The sequence below is a fragment of the Echinops telfairi genome, unplaced genomic scaffold, assembly GCF_000313985.2.
Source record: "Echinops telfairi isolate 266 unplaced genomic scaffold, ASM31398v2 ScPeMD7_7469;HRSCAF=8507_0, whole genome shotgun sequence".
Taxonomy (NCBI): domain Eukaryota; kingdom Metazoa; phylum Chordata; class Mammalia; order Afrosoricida; family Tenrecidae; genus Echinops; species Echinops telfairi.
The window spans coordinates 20616775-20639089 of record NW_022111372.1 but is presented as its reverse complement, the minus strand read 5'-3'; the positions used below and the strand labels follow the sequence as shown (position 1 = coordinate 20639089).

At 38.4% G+C, this 22315-nt stretch overlaps 1 protein-coding gene and 1 pseudogene across 1 annotated transcript; one reads left to right on the top strand and one right to left on the bottom strand.

Moving 5' to 3' along the window:
• Positions 1–1588: 1588 nt before the first annotated feature.
• LOC101644074 lies at positions 1589–2511 on the bottom strand (annotated as a pseudogene).
• A 7760-nt stretch (positions 2512–10271) lies between these two features.
• On the top strand, positions 10272–10946 carry CLDN17 (claudin 17). Its single transcript, XM_004713101.1, has one exon. It carries the CDS (start codon positions 10272–10274, stop codon positions 10944–10946), a length of 675 nt encoding a protein of 224 aa, XP_004713158.1.
• The last annotated feature ends 11369 nt before the right edge of the window (positions 10947–22315 follow it).

The window sequence follows — 22315 nt, the reverse complement described above, 5'->3', positions numbered from 1 at the left end:
GACCTGAGGGGCTCATCTTCTGTCGCTGTCTCATATGATGTTCTCCTGCTCAGGATGCTCACAGAATTCTACGATGTTCTGATGCTAGCAGTAGTTTTCTGGTTGCTAAGTACTCTGAAGTGAACACCTTATTCTTTCTCCATACCCTGTTCTTACTCGAAACTGCTGAAAAACGATTTGCTTTTCGTGACACTGCTGGTATTTGAAAATATCAATGATATATCTTCCAGCATCACAGAAACACACAATAAATATCCATGAATCCATACTGTTAGAAATGCATAATTGACTAAATTATCAAATAGGGATAAGAAAAGTTTCTCCGTACAAGAGAATTCCATATAATCAATGCAGATATCCCACTTTCACATGTTGACTTCTTTATTGTTTTGCTTTCAAAGAGTACAGTGCGAAAAGAAGGAGAAGTGAATCATTTTACATTCCAAGGAAGAAACCCAACCAATGCTACCTTAACTAGGGGGACAAAGGAAATTTCAGTATGTACTCTTAATATGAGAGATGAGGCTTCCATATGCCGCCATCCATAGGCATGCACTTTGACTACATTCTCTTCTTCCCTCAGATCTGCAACTTCAGTCTGATTATGAGAAGAATGATCAAATTCTGAAAGAGAACATTATACAAAACAGCTAAGCAGAATTCCTCAGAACAGTTTCATGTCTTGGATTGGTGATTGTGTTAATGATAATATTGACTCAAGGGATAACAGAAATTAAATTATTGAATAGTTAATGTGCTTCTGATGCATCCGGATAATTTCAGGCTTGTCTTGTCCAAATTTGAAAGCAGTAATATCTGTTCTGCATAATGTGGTTACTAGTTAAATTATTTTTACTCTTCATGAAGATGTGGTTTTGCTTTTACCACGAAAGTTTTAGTTTACAGATATGCAAATTTAGTCTTTTGTTTCTTACATTATGAAATAAATTGAAAGACTGATTTGCCATCATGAAGATAAATTGTAGACTAGTGTATATAATAAAGATCTAAAAGTTGCAAAAGAAACTACACACTTGTAGAATGTAGACTTTTGAAGAATGTCAGAAAATGAGTCTTCACAAGCTATAGAAACAGACAATACAGAATTGTGGAAAGGGAAGACTTGCTGTGCTTCTCCCATATCTATTTATTTATTTTATGTATTTTTTTAATCAATTTATTGGGGCTCATAAAATTCCTCACAATACATAGATCAATTGTATAAAGCACATCTATACATTTGTTGCCCTCATTCCCAAAATTCGCTTGCCTCTTGGGTTCCCGGAATCAGCTCATTTTCCTTCCCCCCGCCCCCCTTGCTTCTCCCATATTTAAATAAAATACAAATAAATAGTTCTGATCTTTGTTTAATGCATTGAGTTAATAAAGAGGTAAGTATGCATAAAAGAATAATAGTTTAACTTGCTAACATTCTCCTTTTGTTTCCAAAGGCAGGCTCTTTTTATTTACTTACACCAATTTCCTGATTCCATGTGACATAAAAGCACAAAGAAATAATTTTTCAGTCACCATATTCTGAATCTCAGGTTTGGTGTCCAGATTGGCAGGAGTGCTTCTTGGGACCCATTCAGAGGTTCCCAATTTTATCATTAATCACAATCGATAACTGTGGAAGAGGGACCAGGTGGGCCACCATCAGCTGGTCATTGATGTTGCCCCTGAGTAGGGTCTCAAAGTCATCAGGAACGATTTGGGGTACTTGGTTAAGCCAATCATTCTAGAAGTGCCCCATAGTCTTGCCAGCTGACAGCTTTCCAGATAGAACACCCTTTGCGTACTGTAACACTGTGCTTAGGCCATCCTGGATGTGGGCTGACACCCTGCCAGCTTGATGCAGGTCACTTGAGAGCCTGATCCCCAGTTGAGGCTAAAACAGGTCTTCATAATCAGATCAGCTGATTCATTCATGTCACTGTGTGAGGTGTGCAAATCACTTCCATGATCCTCCCAGGGACACCCATTAAAGTGCCGGCATTGGCCTTGTTGCTCAAGTGACCTTTTGGAAGGTTACTATCCACAGTGAGGTGAAGTGATGGGGGCCTCTCAGCTCTAGTACTCACGGATCAGCACCGAATGTTCTGTGATGTCATGGCCTAAAGTATATAACGTGCCTGCGTAGGAAGAGATCATTGGAGAGACTTTCTTGTGTAAATCACATATGTTCTTCACAAATTCCAAGTCAACAGCCACCTCACCCTCTGACTCATTGCGAGGCACTGAAAAGCAATCGCTGTCTTCCATTAAGCTCTTAGTGACAGTTCCTAGCAGGGTCCCAATAACTCAGGCTGCACCCTCATTGTGTCACTCAAAGCTATCTACACTAAAGGCTAAAATGACCAAATTCAGTTGGACTTCAAGCCCCCTGGGAGAGCAGCCAGGCAACAGTGCTATGGTCTGTGCTGGACTTGCACTGAAGCAGCGCTCTGGGGCTGGGACAGGGGCTGGAGCAGAAGCCTTGTCTGCTGCCACAGCTGGTGCTGAGGCTGGCATGGCCAGTGTGACCAAGACCAGCTTTCTCCCTAAAGGCAGGGTTTTGGTGCATCAGAATATCTGATCAGTGATTGAGAACAATCTCATTGTTAACAAAGAATCAAAATTGACATGATAACTGGATGCTTCAGGTAACAGCGCATGACGTGTTTGGGATCTAACAAAATGTGACAAGGAGAACACAGAAGCACATCTCTCTGCTAGTAAATGTATCATGCAGACAGTGCCTTCAAAATATTATATCTACCAAATCAATGTCAATGATTTAAGGTTTTTTCAATTACGCAGTTTTGCTTGTATTCGATGTGTTAATTATTTGGGTTTATGTCTTTGTGAAAACCATAAGCATAAAAGTTTATGCCCAGTTTTATGTTTGAGCATAACTGAAGTATAGTCACAGTCCAAAAACATATGCAAACTTATATTTTGATTAGCTGCCATTGAGTTGGCCCCTGACTTATGGTGACTGTATGCACAGTGAGACCAGACAGTTATTATCAATAAAAAGATTTATTTTCTTTTTGCTCCTGAGTTTTATTAGTTTATTTTTTGCCTTCCCCTCACCCAAGTTCATATGTGTCTACTGTCTGGGTAGTGATTTATCTTCTTTTCTCCTCTTCCCCCTGCTCACCAAAGAAGAATGTTCTGTCATTGTGAAACCTTTCTTTGCGTTTTTATAATAGTGGTTTTGTATCACATTTGTAATTTTTGTGATTGAATTATTTCACTCAGTAAGTGATCTACAGGCTTATTCATATTATGAAGTGTTTCACAGAACCTAAATGCCCATCAATAAGAGAAGGTAAACAAATCTATGGTACATACAATAGGATACTATACTGCACAAATATGTCTTAAAACTCGTGTCAAAGTATTTTAACATCATTTACAGATGATAAGCCTTGCACTAATGTGTCTAGTCAAGATGTTTTCTATTGTATTTGATAAATATGATACCTTCTCCTGCTTTAAAAAAATAACATCACCTAATTGCAGAGACAAGAGCAATGAACTGATCATTTTTATTTCAAAGCTTTTCACTACCTACTCAGTCAAGACGGAGTTTAACCAGCAATCTAAAATATTTATGCCCCACATTCTCATCTAGGCATATAACCTCAAATTCTTTCTCAAGTTTCAAAAGCTCCGCTGGGAGAAAGATTATCAACAGTAAAATTGCCTTGAGCATCTACCGACTATCCTTTCAATCACGGAGATGGAAGCTCTTCACGCAGCTGAGAACTAGAACCAGCTAGGTCACTAGCAAACTACGCTTGGAGCTCATGCTGAGCTACTTGGATTTAATTTATTTCAGGTGGGACATGAATGATGCATTGAATATGTTCTAATTAAAAAGCCAAACTTAGAATCCCTGGAATTGAAACTAAAGAAGTACTTCTGAACTAAGTCTGTATATTAATACCACACAGGGTGCTTTGAAAATACTGATGCAACCACAATAAAACATACCTCAAAACAAAAATAAGGATGGATGCCAGGCACCCACCCACATAGTGTTTCTGGTTTACTGAGTCTGGGGTGGGGTCCCAGGTACTGTTTTGTTTTGCTTTTTTCTTGCTTTCAAAGTTCTTTCAGATGATTCTAATGTGAAGTTAGAACTGAGAACCATTGATCGAAAAGTTTAAAACCTTAACACCTGGCCACATTATTTTGGCTCATATAAAAACGAAACATCTGGTCAAATTGGTTTACTGTGTTTACAGGGAGGGTGTTGTTCATTGCATTTCTTAGTGCAAGAAGCAAGACGAACTAGGCTATTTGTGGAGAGGAAAAAGGGGGACGTTTTTCTGGCACTGGAACTCAGCATTCATTCTGAACGCGTGCCGTATCTGTGACCCCATTTAGCCGATGTGGCATACACTTCGTGCACACACGTACCATTTCTACCCTCTGCTTCATAACCTTGTTTTATCCTGCGACCCCCAATCTCTATTTGCTTTTCAGGGGTCCCCAGACTGCTTGGCTTTTTAAAAAACTTTCATTAATAACTTCTTTAGCCACGTGAGATAGGTAAAGGAAAGGAAAGAAAGAGGAGGGAGATAGAGAAAATCAAATATTTCTATAAGATACACTCTATGTGCAGAAGACAACCCAAATATACTTAATAAAAGTGTATGCTGATTGGAGCAAAATTAATTTGATCCATTAGTCATTAATATTATAAGCACTTTACATAGATTTTAGAGAATCCAAACACATTCTTGGAATTAAATATGTATATATATAACAGTTTTATTGAGGTATAATTGGTATTTCATATAGTTCAACAGTTCAATCACATTAAGAAAGGTTGTGCATTAATCACAATTAAATGTGGAACATTTTCTTTATTCTTGTACCCATTGGTATTGATACCCCATTTCCTCCCCTTCCAAGCCCCCAGGAAATTATTGCTCCATTTGCTGTCTGCATATAGCCACCCATCTCCTCTTCCCTATACAGAGAAACACACAATGACCAAATAAAACAGATAAATCTCAGTGGAAAAGAAAGCAGAAAATATTTTAAAACCAGAATAAATTCCAAATGGGACAAAAGGGAGTTCTAATGGCAACATGTTATATTCCAGCCTAACTACAGCTGCAGAAATTCTATTTACAATGCTTTTTGACTGATATTAAATTTATTCATATTTCTAGACTATGGTCAGTGATTACTGACTGTAGACCCAATTAATATAGAGACCTTGTAAGGAGATGTTGGGCTTTAACTATTAGCCATAGTGTTCCATACATGGGTATGTATAATTTAGACTCTGGTACTTCTCCTTCCTCTGGGTCTGGGTTTTATTCTTTAAGATCTTTGGACCACACAGGCTGGATGGTTCTTCCATGTGGACCTAGCTGACCCCTCATTTAAATGAGGATTTGTTTTGAGACCAGCCTTTAAGACCTTGGATGCTTTTTATTTTCCTAATGATAAGGTTAAGTTTAAATCTAGCCTTTAACTAAAATGAACCTAGTTATAAAATTAATTTATAATTAAGAAGGTACACTTAGATACTAACCCTTATGCCAGGTTATTAGAACAAAGTGTTCCTGCATTGAGGGAGTACTTGGGTAGAGACCCAATTAAGTAACTTAATACTTCACATTTAAATATATGTACACAGACCAATAGCTCTATCATTATATATTAATATATTTACATATGTGCATGCCTATATTTATACCTCTATAAATGCTTTTTGCCTCCTAGTTCTTTCCTCTATTTATTTACACTTTCCTCCTGTCCCACCATCATGTTTGACCTTCATTTGACTCACAGTACTTTCTCTTGGTTACACTGGACTTGATTAAACCCCATCAGGCATTCTATGCCCACCTCACCATCTATTTTAGATCTCTTATTGTTCCTTTGGCCCTGGGTTTGTTGGCTTCCCCCTCCCTTTCTCCCACCTCCTCCACTCCCATGTGCCCCTCCCCCCAGCCATGAGTCCTTGTTGTTTTCTTCTCAGGATTGGTTATCCTGCCTATTCTATATGTATAGATATGAGAAAAAGAAAGAAAACTCAAAAGCTTATAAATAGTTACAGGTCTGTCTGCGACCCTTCTGAATGTCATAGTGAAGTGTCATGGCCTGCCCACGGTCATGGTGAAGTGTCATGGCCTGCCCCCTGATTCTGAGGTCTAGTTTCAGGATTCCTTGGGTACTTCATTGTTTTGCTCCCCTTTCTGCGTTGTTGGGCTCTCTTTGTGTTTTTCTCTGGTGTGGCGATCAGAGGGGGCACATTTCCCATACTGTGTTTCCAGTGCTATCCCCTGTAGTGCTGTGGGTCAGTGAGGGGGCTTTGTGTCTCGTGCTGGGGCCAACCCCACGGTTTTGGTCCTCTCTGCGCATTGGCTGTTTCGTGCAGGAATGTCATCTGTGCAGGAATGTTGTCCTCCAGGCCTGGTGACAGCACTAAAGGTACAGCCCAAGGAGAGAGGCGGGTCTCCGCAAGACCACCAGGGAGCAAGCAAAGGAGGAGAGAGAGAGAGAGAACCCCAACCAAACTAACTCTTTGTTAGTTTTTCTCCTGAATAGTGGCTGGCAGGTTCATCACCAGGGAAATAAATAGAAAGATGCCTAGGTTATAAATAATAGATTCAGGAGGTAACATCAGTTGTGACCATGCAGAAGACTCTATAGAGAAAAGATGGAAGTGACAAAAATATTGTTGTATATATGGGAACCTTGGATAATAGTTTAAAAGCAAACAAATCTAATCAAAGACAACAACAAGGAATGTAAGGTCTTCTAGAAGAAGTAGCGCCTGAAAATGAGGAGGGAGAGAAGTAGGAATGATGCTATTGCGGGTAAGGCAAATAAGGCAAATGAGGCAAATACTAACAGCAAACCTTTACTGGGTGTTTGTGTTGGGCCAGTTACTTTGCACCCATTCCACCAATTTACTATTCAAAGTAAATAAATTAAGTTGGTATTGCCACAATTATACCATTTTTAACAAATACTTTTAGAGGCTCAAAATGGTATCCAAGATTGAGGGATAAAGAATCCAGCCAAGATGGAAACAAATCTCTCTCCCAAAGCCCATCCCTTGACAACTAAGCAATATTTCCCCATCTAGGAGGTGGGCATTGTGTCACATTCATGGAGTGATCATGTATGAAAAATAATGAACTATTCTTTGGAGGTGGCAGCTTGGGAGCTCACATGTCTAGTACAGCTTTACTGAGGGCCAGGGTGAGAAAGACATATTAGGGGGCAGTGGGATATGTAAAAGCTGAGCAAAAGACATACGGAGACAAATAGTAGGAAATAAGATCTGGAAAATAGAATGTTAAAATGAAAGAAAATTATTTATGTTTATGTCCATGTTATGTTTATTTTCATGTTATGGTCAATTCAGAGCAAAAATAGATACAGTTAAGGGAGAGCATGAGTAATAGAACAAGGTGCTCTGAGGATGCAAAATGTTTGCAATTCACTGAAGAGTTGGAAAGGGAGGTCTTTTCTGTGCCTATATCTGAAAGGTAGTTTTAAAAATTGGTTTTGGCTCTGAGAGGTAAGAAATAAGAGCTCCTACCTTATGTATGTGCGTTAGTCTGGGGAGACTAGAGAAACAAATCCATAGAAATTCATATGTGTATTAGAGAGAGTTTTATATAAAGGGGAATTGTACACTTTTGATGCAAGAAAACATCCCAACCCAGTCCCGTCCAAGCCCATATGTCTGATATTAGCCCAAATGTCTGATAACAATCTATAAAGCCTTTTTCAGACTCACAAAACATATGCAATGACATCGAAAGCAGGAAGATCACAGGCCAGTGGGTGTGAAGTCTTGTGGGTCCAGCGGCGTTGTAAGCATCTCAGTGCTAGCAGGGGTCTCCACATGCCTTCTCTGGTTCCCAGGGCATGGAGTCTTTCAGCGTAGTGCCATGTGTCTTGTCAGTAGAGTGTCTCCAAGGGAGTGAGCTGGAAGAGAGGTGTCTTCTGCCTCCAAGAAGGAATACAGGATTTCCCAGAATTCTCAGCAGAAGGCCGTGCCCACACAGAGGCCTTATTGGCTATGACCTGATTGACAGACTAGACTCCACCCCTTTGCTCTTAATCCTCTCAAGTCCCAAATTGACACCAGATTATGTAACTACCACAGTATGTCTCTCAGATTATTTTACATTTAGGATGTACTTCCATATTCTAAGTAAACATTTACAGTCACTTGTGTCTATTGGTTATACGGGCTACTTGCTTCAGCTGGTAAAAATTTAAATAGTTGGAAAGGAACAAATTGCATACTACTAGGATCAATTGAAGCTAGAATACACATGAGATAGAATCAGGAAGAGGGAAAAGAATGAGGAAGAAGAACTGGAAGTAACAGGTCGGAGTACTATAGGTAATTCCTGGCAGGGTGGGTATTATTAAGCACAGCAATTCCTCAGTAACCCAAATCAAAGCCCCAAGGAAATCCTTCTTCCTGAACTAGTGTTAGAACTACACTGAAGTCATTTGTTTCCTCAGTGACTCATGCACCTTTCGGGAGGAGTTCTCCCTCATCTTGAAAACCCAAAACTTTTCATACCTCTTAATTCAATTCATGAGCTTTCAAAATGTCGATCGTATTGGATGACTCAATGGAGATGATGTGTTTAAACTATTATGTCTCCCAACGTGAGTAGGCTTGGTGTATTTACTTAGGAGTAGTTTTTGTCATCAAATTTGTTTTCTTGTGGTAGGGTGTGAAAACAAGAGGGCAAAGAGCCACTCTTCCCAGATTAAGCCCCTCAGTCTGTAACCAATGGCTGGAAGTCACAGCCAAGGGCGGCAGCTCAGCTCTTGAAATGGGAAATGGTCGGAATAGAGATTTACTTGCTTTAAAATCTTTAGAAAACGTGAAATGTTAAATTTTTAAGATTCAGTATAATTCATGTGAAGAAATACCAAAACTCACTTCTCCCTTCTGTTTTAAGTCACCCTAGAACAGTGGTTCTCAACCTTCCTAATTCCGTGACACTTCAATACAGTTCCTTATGCTGTGGTGACCCCCAACCATAACATTATCTTCCTTGCTACTCATAACTATAATTTTGCTACTGTTTTGAATCGGGCACCCCTGTGAAAGAGTCATTCAACTCTCCAGGAGTCGCGACCCACAGGTTGAGAACCGCTGCCCTAGCTAGAAGTAGTAAGTGAATGAGCTAGACGGGTTTTTCCTGAAGCTGTTACCCCACACTCACTGTACTTTCTGGCATCTCAAAATGAAAGTCTGGAAAATTAGAGACTTATGAGTGATGAGTATCAGGCACTTTGTAGATCTGAAGCGCTTTCTATTACTTACATTTTAAATGGTTACCTAAATAAATTGTTCCATAAAAATTGTCAACCAAAGCTATGGTTTTAGTAAATATAAAATATTCCAAGCTGCCATTGATAATAAGTGTAAAGAAAGTTTGCATTTGAAAGCTTATTTTATGAGAGAGAAAGAGACATTATTTAAGAGACATTCTATGAGTATGAATAAAGTCAAATCAATTATAGGGACTGTCTCTATTTGTCCTTACTTAATCTTAAAAATAAAATTGTGAAATTTTGATGTGTATGCTCAAGATATCTTCTCTAAATTACAAAGTAGCACTGCTTTTTGTAGAAGTCATGAAATCATTTTAATAAATAAGGATTTCTATCTAGAGTCTTTTTATTTAATGAACCAAATTAAACTGATGAACCAAATTAAGGAAAGGTCTCTTAGACTAAAAGAAAGTAATCGATCATATCATGTCCAATGCATTTTTAAAGGTTTTCTGTAGAATTGACAAAGTTTTAGGGCGGTCTTCAGTTGTGACTTAATGCACTTATGTATGTACAATTCCACAGGAGAGTGATTTTTAGGCAGGAAGTTTTAAGCTCTGTAATTAGCTGAATCCACAATGAAAGCTTTGGCTCTTAATTACAACATTGCTAAGTCAATAATGATATGAGGAATACTGAAGTTGAAGGTAGTGTTTCTTGACACACCCCTGACTACTTCTTATTGGCTGGGAAGCAATTATACATGACTACTAAATAATCCACAGAGAAATGAGTGTGTGTACAAAGGTAACATGCATTTACAACAGGTACTTGTCGTTCCTCTCCGTGCCGTCCCTGCTGCTGATTTCCCCTCGACCACGATGGGCTGGTACCTTGGAGAAGCTCATCGGAGACTGCTCTAGGCTCCACGAGGCCTCTGCATTCTACATCCGGAGCATCCCCTGCCACTCTAGATTGGACCAATCGCCAAGGTAAAGGAGATGGCATTTTACCCGCTGCAAATTGCTGGCCTGGTTCTTGGGTTCCTTGGCACCGTTGGGACGCTTGCCACCACCCTTCTGCCTCAGTGGAGAGTATCGGCTTTTGTAGGCAGCAACATTGTTGTCTTTGAAAAGATCTGGGAAGGCCTGTGGATGAACTGCATTCGACAAGCCCGGGTCAGGCTACAGTGCAAATTTTATACTTCTATGCTGGCGCTTCCCCCTGCTCTGGAAACGGCCCGGGCGCTCATGTGCATATCGGTGGCCCTCTCTTTAATTGCTCTCCTGATTGGCATCTGCGGCATGAAGCAGATCCAGTGCACGGGGTCCAACGAGAGGGCCAAAGCGTACCTCCTGGGCACATCTGGAGTTCTCTTTATCCTGACAGGCATCTTCGTGCTGATTCCAGTGTGCTGGATAGCCAATAACATCATCCGGGACTTTTACAACCCAGCTGTCCTCGCGGGTCAGAAGCGAGAGCTGGGAGTGGCACTCTTTCTGGGCTGGGCCACCACTGCTGTCCTCTTCGTCGCAGGGGGTCTGCTCTGCGGCTTCTGCTGTTGCAACCGAAAGAAGCAAAGATTCAGATACCCAGCCCCAACGTACCCTGCGCCACAGCCAAATAGGCCCAGAAACGTGGCAATGCTGCGTAAGACCTCTACCAGTTACGTCTAACACCTGCTGTCAGCCCAAGCAATGGATTACAGTTCAGGAGTGTGTATAAAGGCCTTGAGAGACACGCCAAGTACACCAGGCAGGAGGAGAACTTGCCCCACGACAGGATTTAAACTCAGATTCGGACTGGTTTGTCACCTGCATTATTCTCAGTGACATACTTTGAGCATTCTGGCTTTAAGTATATTAAATGGGTTTACTTTAGTTGGGCTCAGCCCCATTTCCATTTCGATAGTCTAAAATCAAGCATATCTGACGAATTAAGTCATTAGGTTATTCTTTTTAAGAATCATATATTATCTTCTAGTAAATGTAAATACTATTGCAATTTATGAGCCATAGCAGTAAAACACCTAATGAAATAAATGTTTAGTTTTTTTAGTTTATCCTTCAAATTGGTTTCAACAGGAACATATTTACTAAATTGTAACTTCTTTTTAGCACTTACCCTGAAAAACATAGGTGCTAGTAAATGATCTCACATAAATTTATCAAAATATAGGAATACTTATCTAATGAAAATATTTGGTATTTATTTACAAAATTAAAATGCACTAAAAATTAGACACTTTTTAATGGAAATTGGACATGTGATTTCTCCTAGAGAGTTTTAGATGATGGCTCTTTTTTCTGTTACACATACTTACCGTTATATTTTCAAAGAAAATTGCTTTATAAATAAATATTAATATGCCTTTTTATAATGCGTGATTTCTAAATGGAAATAAATGGAAGACCCCCATCTTTGTTGATTAAACAGGTCAGCCGGAGGGTACACACACTCCTTTCTCTTTTAGAGGAAACCTGGTCCAAGTGAGAAAACAGGGTTTACACGGTGAAGAGAATGGTTTCTAGTCCTTGTTTTATTCTCCTCTCTCCCTCTATCCTTTCTCTAATGGATATATAGGCATGGTTAATGCATTTGTTGTCTTGAGTTATATAAACCATTATCTTAGTTTTCATTTCCCATTTGTACACAAAGATATCAAGGTTAAAAGTATGTGAGTCATGGGCCAGGACTTACTGGGGGCTAGAAAAGGTTTGTGGGACAAGATCATCCTATGAATTACTTTTAACTATCTCTAATAGCTTGTGAACCAATCAATGTTTACTTCTGCATTTTTAGCAATTCAAAAATGTGTTTACATATAAAATATGTATAATTTACATTAAGTATTCTTAAGGAAAAAGTGAATTTTTTCAGCAAACACTTGTGTATTTAACTTTATTATAAAAACACAAACCACATATTTCAAAGTTGTTAGCATATTTGAAATCAAAGATCTATCCTGAAAAGATTTTTCAGTAACTCCAAAACACAGAAACAGATAAAATTCAAAACTGGATCTTAATATCAGACCTTTGTACCAATCTAGAAACCATGACTGAGGTCTCAGTATGTCAAATGCTTGGTGCTATGACAGTATTATAAACATTTGTAACATGCTAGTTAAAAGTATAAATGCTGTTTGCATTTAGAAGTGTGATATCTTTACATAATAGGAAAATCAGTTATTAAGATTGTTTTTCCCTAAGATTGTATTTTAATTCAAAATATTAATTGCTTATATTAGGTTTATAATTTTCTCCCTTCACAATAATTTTGCATTATGTGAATTGCTGTTGTTGATAAAATTGGGTGTGTTGTCAAAGGATTCATTCATCTTATAGAAGCAAATAATAAGCCATCAAGAAAAACAAGATATATGATTAAAGGTCGTCATGGCACCATTTGTCTTCCTCTTTGGTTCTCCAGAAGAGGTAATTAGCTGTGTGAGGATGGATTTCTCAGTCTAAATGAGGCATGTAATTCTACTGGTCAGAGGATCAAAGAGTAAAACGTGTAGCACTGCATAGAACCATAAGATTATTAGCAAAAACATTAACTCTTAACTATAAAGCAAAATTTCAGCAACTAAGAATAACTCTTTAATTCTTCATCTTTAGGAAAAATGACTTCCACCTCCCCTAACCAGTTATTTTTCTGTCCATTATTCTCCCTGTTTACTAGACAGACATTTTAATGTTGCTCAGTGATTTTCAAGGTGCTTTATAAATCTGAATGTCACACAACAAACCCATGTATGCAAGATATGCATCTCATTTAATTATTTATTTTTAACTTAACTTAAACTCAACAGTTTGGATACTTTCCCACATGTTACAAAGTTCTTATGGCCCAAAGTGAGCTGGCCACTGTTTGGGATAGTGGGTTCAGGGGGCTGATGTAGCATCAGGGATGAGCACTCAATTATTGAGTACACAGGTTACTGAAAAGATGTCTGATGTACCTGCCCATGTTGTGCTTTTAGGTTTCGCAGTCCTCGTGACTCTTTACCATGTTTGGGTGGTTTTTGTGCTGCATTGCTTAGATGAGTGGTTTTCAGCACTAGCTCCATACTAGAATTCCTTGGAGAACTTGGATAAATACCAAAACAGCTCATGTTCAAACCTACTGCTTTGACAGATGAATGCACTATTTCCAGATATGTTGCTCTGACTCATTGTGTACAGAGAAATAGTGGAGAAACTTGCTTCTTCTAACCTAAGATTTCTTTCTTAACATCACCTCTATAAGCTTACTTCCGTTTCCATTCCAAAAATGTTCTAAAAACTTATGAAGATCAAGGTTTTCAGATCCACAAAAATGCATAAACACCACAGAAACGAATTCAGCTAATTTGGTTTTCAGTTTTACTCCATTGTCAGATGAAACTGTACACTGTTGACCACCTTTAGTGGGAATCAAGGAAGGGGGTGATATCAAAAGGTAAAAAGGGACTTTACATTATATTTTCCAAGTATGCATGGACAAAGATAAGAAACTTCCTGTAACTTAAATTTCCATTAGATATACAGTAAATATTCTAGGTTATTCTTCCTAGACTGGAAGCTCCCTGGAAGCATATGCAACACTGTAGTCAGAAAGAAGCCTCCATGGACACATAGGTCGTGGCCGCTCGTGAGGTGCTTTAGTCAGTCAGGGATCAAACCTGGCTTCCCGCAGGGAGGAAATTGTACACTGACTCACCACCGCTCCCCATTCAACAGTTGTTAGAGGCCACCAAGTTGGCTGAAGCTCCTGGAGACCTTTATGTACAACAGAATGAAACAGACCTGGTTCTGTGGCATTTTCTCAATTGTTCTGCTTGCGTGGATTCTTGCAGCCACGATGGCAATAGAAGTAAGTAAACATTTAACAGATGCTTGAAAGTGGTAAACAATATGTCTGCATCATAATAGTCTGAGGTTCCCCCCTCCTCCAGGGAAGGAATGAAACAGTCAAACTCAGAAAGGGAAGGGAAGAAGAAGAAGAAGACGAAGAAGAAGAAGAAGAAAATTCTTGACCTTGGAATCTGAAAAGCCAAAAATCTGGAAAGATTGTGGACAAAAACTTACATGGCTCAGTTCAACCAAGCTTCCTTGCCTTTAAAATGATGAAATACTGTCCTTTAAATTAGGTAAAAATAAAATTTTTAAAATGGATGATTAAAAGTGTTGAAATATCAGTGCATTTTAGCGGAAATGTTCAGCTAGTCTAGTCCAAGTCCTCCAAAATGGGGTTAAAAGAAATGACAGTCTCGAACGGATTTGAGAGTCTAAGGGTGAAATTAAAATACCTTCAGAGAGAGACTAAGGAACAGTGCTATCTGTTGTAGTTGTTACAAAAATAAGTAATAAATCCAGGTAAATGTTAAGTTCATTGTTTATTATTGTCTGCATTTGTGCTTCTAAATTATGAATGTGTCAATGGTAAGGTACTCCTGGTAAAAAAAGAAAATGTATTCACATATTTATGTTGTTCTAGGTCCTAAGCAATCATTGTTTCTGGAGAAATATAAAGAAATAGTCGAGAGATGAAAATTGGTGGATAAAACATTATAGATAATAAATAGATAGGTAGATTCTAGGCGGATAGATATTACCTATATCAGTGACTCCTAATGCATGTGTCCATGGCTGTATGGCTCCATTTCATGAGACTATGAGGGTTTTTTTCCTAGATTATCATTCAGCCAGACTTGGTTTTCAAATAATCATTCTCCAGCCACGATATTTTATTATCTAATTTTTTAATAAAAATAAAAATTCCCAGACCCCATTCAATGACAGGATTAAAGAGAAAGTCCCTCAGTTTCTGTGTATTCCCAAACTGCATGTTACAAGAATTACAGGCATAAATAATATACTAGCTAGCTTGAATTATTTTAATCTGAATTTCAGAATTTATATATCTTCAGAGTAATGTCTATAAACAATAAAAGATTATTAAAGAGTAAATAATAAAAATGGGTTATCTTGAAGCTTATTGTTGCAAACAATTTCTCCTAGAGACAATTATTATTTTAAAATGTGATTGGCCTTGGTCATCAAACATGCTTGGCAGATAACTGAGGCTATTGTCCCCAATTTTTAAGGTCACTGTGAACTGCATGGCAGGGTGCTGATACAGTTTTAGAGCAGTCCTGGTGAGGTAGTGGGCTAAGTGCTGGGCTGCTAATAGCATGGTCAGGAATTGGGAATGGATTCAAGAGAAAAAGAGAAGGCGTTCTGCTCCCATACAGATGGACAGCCTTGGAAACCCACTGGGGCAGTTCGACTCTGTCCTTCTCAGATTCCAATAGGTTGGAATTGACTCAGTAACAGAGTTTGGATTTTATTTTGCCTGGGGTTCAGCTGCTTCCATCAAGACTTGTCCTATGCAGGGAATTTGTGAGAGATTAATGGGCACAAGAATTTCTCCCCTTCTCTCTCTGCTTTGGACGGTTCTTCCAGTTGTGTCTTTACTTTTTCCTGACCTCTTCAGTCACATGAACCTCACCCCTGGGACTCAATAATACTGCCTTTCTTTTCGCTCCCACTTCCTCAGAACTGTTAGTATGACTAGGAGGCCATGGTCCTTTATTTATTTTCTCACGTGCCTCCATCCATCGTTTGCCTCTTCTTTCGTTGGGTGTTGAAGAGTCCATTTCAATTCACAGCGACTCCATACGACAAAGTAGAACTGCCCTATGGAACTTTCCAAGCTGTAATCCTGATGGAAGCTGATCACTGGGTCTTCCTCCTGTGGAGCCAATGGGTAGGTTCCAAAAGCCAATGTAGCAGAGGGGGGCCAAGTCCTTAAGTCTTGTATCACAAAAGCTCCTTTCCTTCTATTAACGCTGACAAATTTGAATATTTAGAATGATTTCAATTTTCCTGTCTTGATTTGATAAGTAAAATTGAAAAATAATCCTAATAAAGACATTTCAGCAAAATTCAAAATAGACAACCTATAAAGGAAAAGATAGAATTTTTCCACAAAAAATTTTAAATGTTCTACTTCTGTGTACATAATTATATATACATATCTATGTATATATAATGTCAAAATAACCATTTTTGAAATATTTCAATGTCAATCTCCATTTTGGATATAAAGTTATTTAGAATAATGTTATTAATTATGTTTTAAAGGGAATTTCCCTTCAAATTGTACTTCTTTATTTTATTCTTAAACTTTTAAGGACCTTTCTATTTGAACAAGTGGGATTTCTTAAATTTCAAGTAATAACAGTGGCATTATTGACTATAAATACAAACGCAATGGGATGGACTTAAACATCAAGCAACATTGGCTGTATCATCAACCTAAAAGTCCAAAAGCAAGGAGAGCTCAGATTAAAGTTGAATTCTGTTTCTCTGAGGTTGTCCTTTATATAATCTTCATCTTTAGATTGTGTCATCTCATCTTCAAGTGATAAGAACTCGCAGAAGTTCTAGGTTTCTCCCATATAGATGCAAATATTCCTGCCCAAAATTTTGAGGACAAAAGAGCTATTTTGTTTTAATGTCGAATCCGGTTGCAATCCTACTGGCCCCTACATTTAGAAACACTAGTCCCTCAGGAGACGGTAATGAGATGACTCTAGTGGAGACAACAGCTGAATACCATCCTGAAATAAGGATATCCTAGCAAAATTGAAGATGAACAACTAGGCTATAAACCAGCAGTTCTCAACCTGTGGGTCGTGACCCCCTTGGGGGTTGAACAACCCTTTCACAGGGGTTGTCTGATTCATAACAGTAGCAAAATTACAGTTATGAAGTAGCAACAAAAATAATTTTATGGTTGGGGGTCATCACAACATGACAAACTGTATTAAAGGGTTGTAGCATTAGAAAGGTTGAGAACCAGAAATGATCACATTTTTTTTTGAATGCAAATTGGAAAGATTTAAGAAAATTGCAAATCAAATCTAGTTTCTATAGACTACAATAGTCCATGAATAGCTTGGAATCTTTTAGGGAAATTTTTTTCAAAGAGAATATTTAAGTGATAAATAATGCTCAATAATAAATGGCTGCAAACAAAATGTGAATAAACTATACCTCTAAGGAGGGCACAAGATATATAAATGAATTTATATTGTGATTTACTAAAACTCACAAGAATTTGTGAGTTTTAAGAATTTGCTGACTAGAGAATCACTAAATTTTGTGTATGTGGGGCATGTATTGCTCCTCCATTTATTCGTTCTTATTGTGATTTCGGTAAAAGTTTACAGAACCCTAATTTTCAATTCAACAATTAATAATCATTTTTATTTATCACCTTGACTACAATCCTTGTAACATACTAGCATTTTCCCCACTTTCCACCCGTGTGTACACTTTCCATCCTACCTACGTTTTCTATGCTTTTCTTCCTTCTGAGCTATATCTTTGGACAAATGCTGCCCTTTCAACTGATGTAGGTGCTCATTCTATGTTGTGAATCATTAAGCATTCAGTGAGAAGAAATCTTAAAATGTGCATGTCTATAGTGAAATAACTGGAAGTTTTTACCATAGGTAAAACATATGAGACACTTTATGTACTTTTAGTAGCTATGGGGAAATAAGATTCCATCAGAAATTAAGTATCCAATACTCCTGCCCCACCATACAAACATATATTGTTACACTGCATATAGCAAGTTTGGTTCTGGACATAGATTTGGTGAAAATGAATATAAAAAATGAAAATTAAAAATACAAAACATAGCTGATGATGAGACGTCACATCTAGAAAGCAGTGCAACATTTTTTTTAAAGAAAAAGATAAGATAATCAAAAGGAAAAATTTTAATGGCTACAGAGAAAGATCAAAGAGCAAATGAATACAGAAACAATCAGTTTCACCAAGAAAATAATTCTCAGACCAGTTACTTATTTGGTCATGAATATTCTAGAAAAGATAGACACCACAACTTAAAAAAATTATTGGGGCTCTTAAAGCTCCTATCACAATCCATACATATATCCATTGTGTCAAACACATCTGTACATATGTTGTCATCATCTTTTTCAAAACATTGTCTTTCTACTTGAGCCCCTGGCATCGGCTCCTCATTTTTTTCTTTACAGCTCTTATAATAATCCGTACATCCATTGTATCAAGAACATTTGTACATATATTTCCATCATCCTTTTCAAAACATTTTCTTTCTACTTGAGCCCTGGGTATCAGCTCCTCCTTTTTTGCCCTCCCTCCTCACCCTCCCACCCTCATGAACCCTTGATAAACTATAAATTATTGCTATTCTCATATCGCATATCATCCACTGTTTCCCTTCACACATGTTTCTGTTGTTCATCCACCTTGGGGTGGTGTTATTCATCAATCAATGCGATCTGTTCCCCCCTTCTCCCCTTTCTACACCCACCTTCCCTTACCCACATGGTATCGCTACTCCCCTTACTGTTCCTGAGGGGCTAACTCTCCTGGACTCCATGTGTCCGGAGCTCTATCTGTACCAGGGTACAGGCTCCAGTCTGGCCAGGTTTGTAAAGTCGAACTGGGGTTATTGTAGTGAGGATGGTGGGGGGAGCATTAAAGAACTAGAAGAATGTTATAAATTTCATAGGTGCTGTACTCTACCCTGGCTGACTCTTCCCTTTTTTGTGACCCTTCTCTGAGGGGATGTCTAATTGTCTACAGATAGGCTTTAGGTCTCCACTATGCACCCCCCGCCTCCTTTTGCAACACTGTGATTGTTTTGGGTCTTCTGATGCCAGATACCTGACCTGTTGACACCTCGTGATCACACAGGCTTATGAAATCACTTTTTTCCCCCAACTGTACAAGAAATTATATTTTATTTAATGTCATGAGTTTGGATACACCTTCTCCAAAGACATTTAATCAAGAAAATATCCAGTGATAAAAATATTTCTCGAATAACTTGGCTTGATGAATGTGCCCACAAATTGTTCTCTTGCTTGTTTCAATTTATAGAATTAATGTCAGAATTCTATAAATTATCAACCCTAGGGTAGTCAACAATCTACCTCATTATTATTTATAGTCTGACAGATAACAAACTTGTATCTTGCACTTGGTAAAAATATATAAATATAACTTGATATCACTTTTTATAAAGCATGTCTCCACTTTCTTCTACAACAAAAAGCAGATAATTGGCAACTGACTTTTAGAGTCAAAAAATTGCAACGTTAAAAAATATATATATATCATGTAAGGAATTGAGGCCAGGAGTGATAAACGTGTCCAACTAAACCTTCTTCACCTCTGTCTCTCCTGACTCACCACATTTCATCAGTTATTCTCCAGCCCTAAATCTGTCTCTCAGGGAAAGCCTTGTTCAATTCTAATTGCTTTCCTAACTGTACCTAACTGTGCTCCTTTTTTTCTGGCCCACTATCATCAGCTTGAGAGCAGTCTTCTTCTAGCTTCAAGCTTCCTTTGAAATTATAATTTGTAGCCCTGGAATGTCCTCTTTTTTTACTATTTTTAAAAGTGAACTTATTAATATCACCTAATATTTGGTTCAATAATTATGTCAAATTTTAAATTTATCTTGTCAATTTCTTACTGACCTACGAATGCTTTCTGTTAAGTTAGAGACCCACTGCTTTTACAATTCTTCAGTATTTACAATCTACATGTATTTACTGCCTTATATATTTTTCTTGTTTAAACTAGCAATAAGTGACATATTGTTTGTAAAAAGTTTGCTGGACCAGATTAGAGTTCATCACCTGGCTGTTTCATTAAAACTGTTTTAATTTTTAGTTTTCTTATCTAAAATAATGTAGATATGGGGTGAGTCTTTTAAAACATGTGCTGTATACTTAAAACTAGTCTAAAGTTTATACATTATTATTTTCATTCACAGTTATAAAACTTATGTTAATAGAAGTTTTATAAATTTAAGAATACACAGGCCATTATCCATTCCTCCTTTTAATGTATCTACAAAGAGCACTTTCTCTTTATGGCAACGCCCTTTCCCCCCAAATAACAAAAATAATAACCACCTTCCTTGCCTGGAAAAGCTACTGTGAAGATAAAATGAGGCTGTGCTTATGAAAGCATTTCAATAATAAAGAATATTATAAATGTAACATCTAATTAGTGTTATGAAAGCAAGTCCACAAGATTTAGAGTAGAATCTCCAGTATATCCATCCATGCGAATTTAGACACCTGTGTGATAGTTAAGGTTGATAGCAACTTGGCTGGACCAAGATTCTCAGGGGTTTGGTGTGGGGAACAGAAGGATTTCTCTTAAGCTGTCTCCCCAATAATATGTACCAGACTTAGCTGCTTGAGTATGACTGTACGCTAGGCGGTCAGCGAAAGTAGGTCAGAGGTTATTCTCCTTAACATCAGCCATCTAGAGCAGCCAGACTGTATAGTCTGACTCACCCTAAGTAGAGCCCAGTCCCTTCTGTTATTGTTTCCTTGAAGCAGTGCCCAAAGGCAAGCCCGGGACCACTCTAGGATGACTAAGCTTAGGCTACCATCTTGCCACACATGTCCCCCTATTCCCTCCTCTTACTATTGCATGTTCACCCCTAGGTCATCCCCCTCCTATTGCTTGTATTGCCTATGTTACAACCCCTCTCTATGACGTAGGTTGTTATCTGCTATCAGGGGGCTTGCATGCCTCCCAGGATAGTAATTGCCTGCTTTATTGTATGAGACACCAGAATGATCAAACCTGTTCAAGGATGAATTGTACTGCCCCTCTCTGTGACACATGATGCTGTGATGTATCCCCCTGAAGTAATATGATGCGTGGTTAGCAATAAGTAAGGAGGTTCCCTGGTTCTCAGGAGGGTAGCTGAGGAGGACGAGGCAGCTGCTTCTACTCTGGTGGCTAAGTCCCCTCCACGAGGACCATCAAGTGGGGCTGAGGTGAGCAATGCTACCATGAATTGTGTCTGACTCCATTACTTGACTCCATCTTTCAACTCTCATGCTCTCTATGACTTTACTATAATCTCTACTTATTATCGCTGTACAATTGCACCTACTGAACCTGTGATGTTTTGTGGGGTTCCCTCTCCCCTTTAACCCCACAGTTTGGCAGTTCAAACTTAGTAACAGTGTGATGTGGCATTACACTCTAGAATCACCTCCATAATGGGATCTCCACCACGTGATCGCAGTTTGGCAGACTGTGGTTGCTTGTGTGCTGCTGTACTTCTAGAAACCTTAAGCATGGCTTCAAAGCAATTTCAAATACTGAAAGCCTAAACTAAGGAAGCAAAGAATTGTCAGAGATATGGCTGGCAGATGAACCTCTCTGGACTGAGGGCACTTGACATGTGACTGAAGAGGACATGATTTCTTGGAGCAGAGTTGACTGCCGTGAAGTGAGTAGGGTAAAGCCTGTGAGAGTGAAGCCTTCAGGATCATTTGATGAGGAGGCACGACTCAAAATAGAGAGAAACAGCTGCAAAAATCTTCTAATGATTGGAATAAGGAATGTGCCAAGTATGCATTTAGGACATTAGAAGTCATCCAAAATGAAAGGAAATACTTGAAGATTGATATCCTAGACATTAGTGAGCTAAAATGGACTGGGATTGGCTATTTTGAATCAGAAAACCATGTTTACTCTGCCAATCAAGAAGAATGGGGAAACATTCTTTGTCAGAGAGAATCTTGTTAAATCCATCATGATGTGCAATGCTATCTGTGATCAGATTATATCTATCCGCCTTCAAGGAAGTCCAATAAAGATGAATATTATTCATATCTATGCACCAACCACAAAGACTGGTGTTGAAGACATTGAAGAATTCTACCAGTTACTTCAGTCTGAAATGGATCAAACATTCAATCAAGTGGCATTGATAGTTTTTGGTGATTGGAATGCAAAAGTTGGAAATATAGACGAGAGAATAGTGGTTGGAAAATATGGATTTGGTGGTTGAAATTCAGCTGGAGATCACATGATTGAATTTTGCGAAACCAATAACTTGTTCTCAGCAAGTAGCTTTTCCAGCAGTATAAAAGTCACTGTGCACTTGGACTTGCCCAGGTGATGGAATACATGGACATCCAATCAACTACATCTGTGGGCAGATACAGGGA

Bases quoted from the DNA above. Each gene is read 5' to 3' on its own strand.
- CLDN17 (XM_004713101.1), top strand. From the start codon at position 10,272: ATGGCATTTTACCCGCTGCAAATTGCTGGCCTGGTTCTTGGGTTCCTT.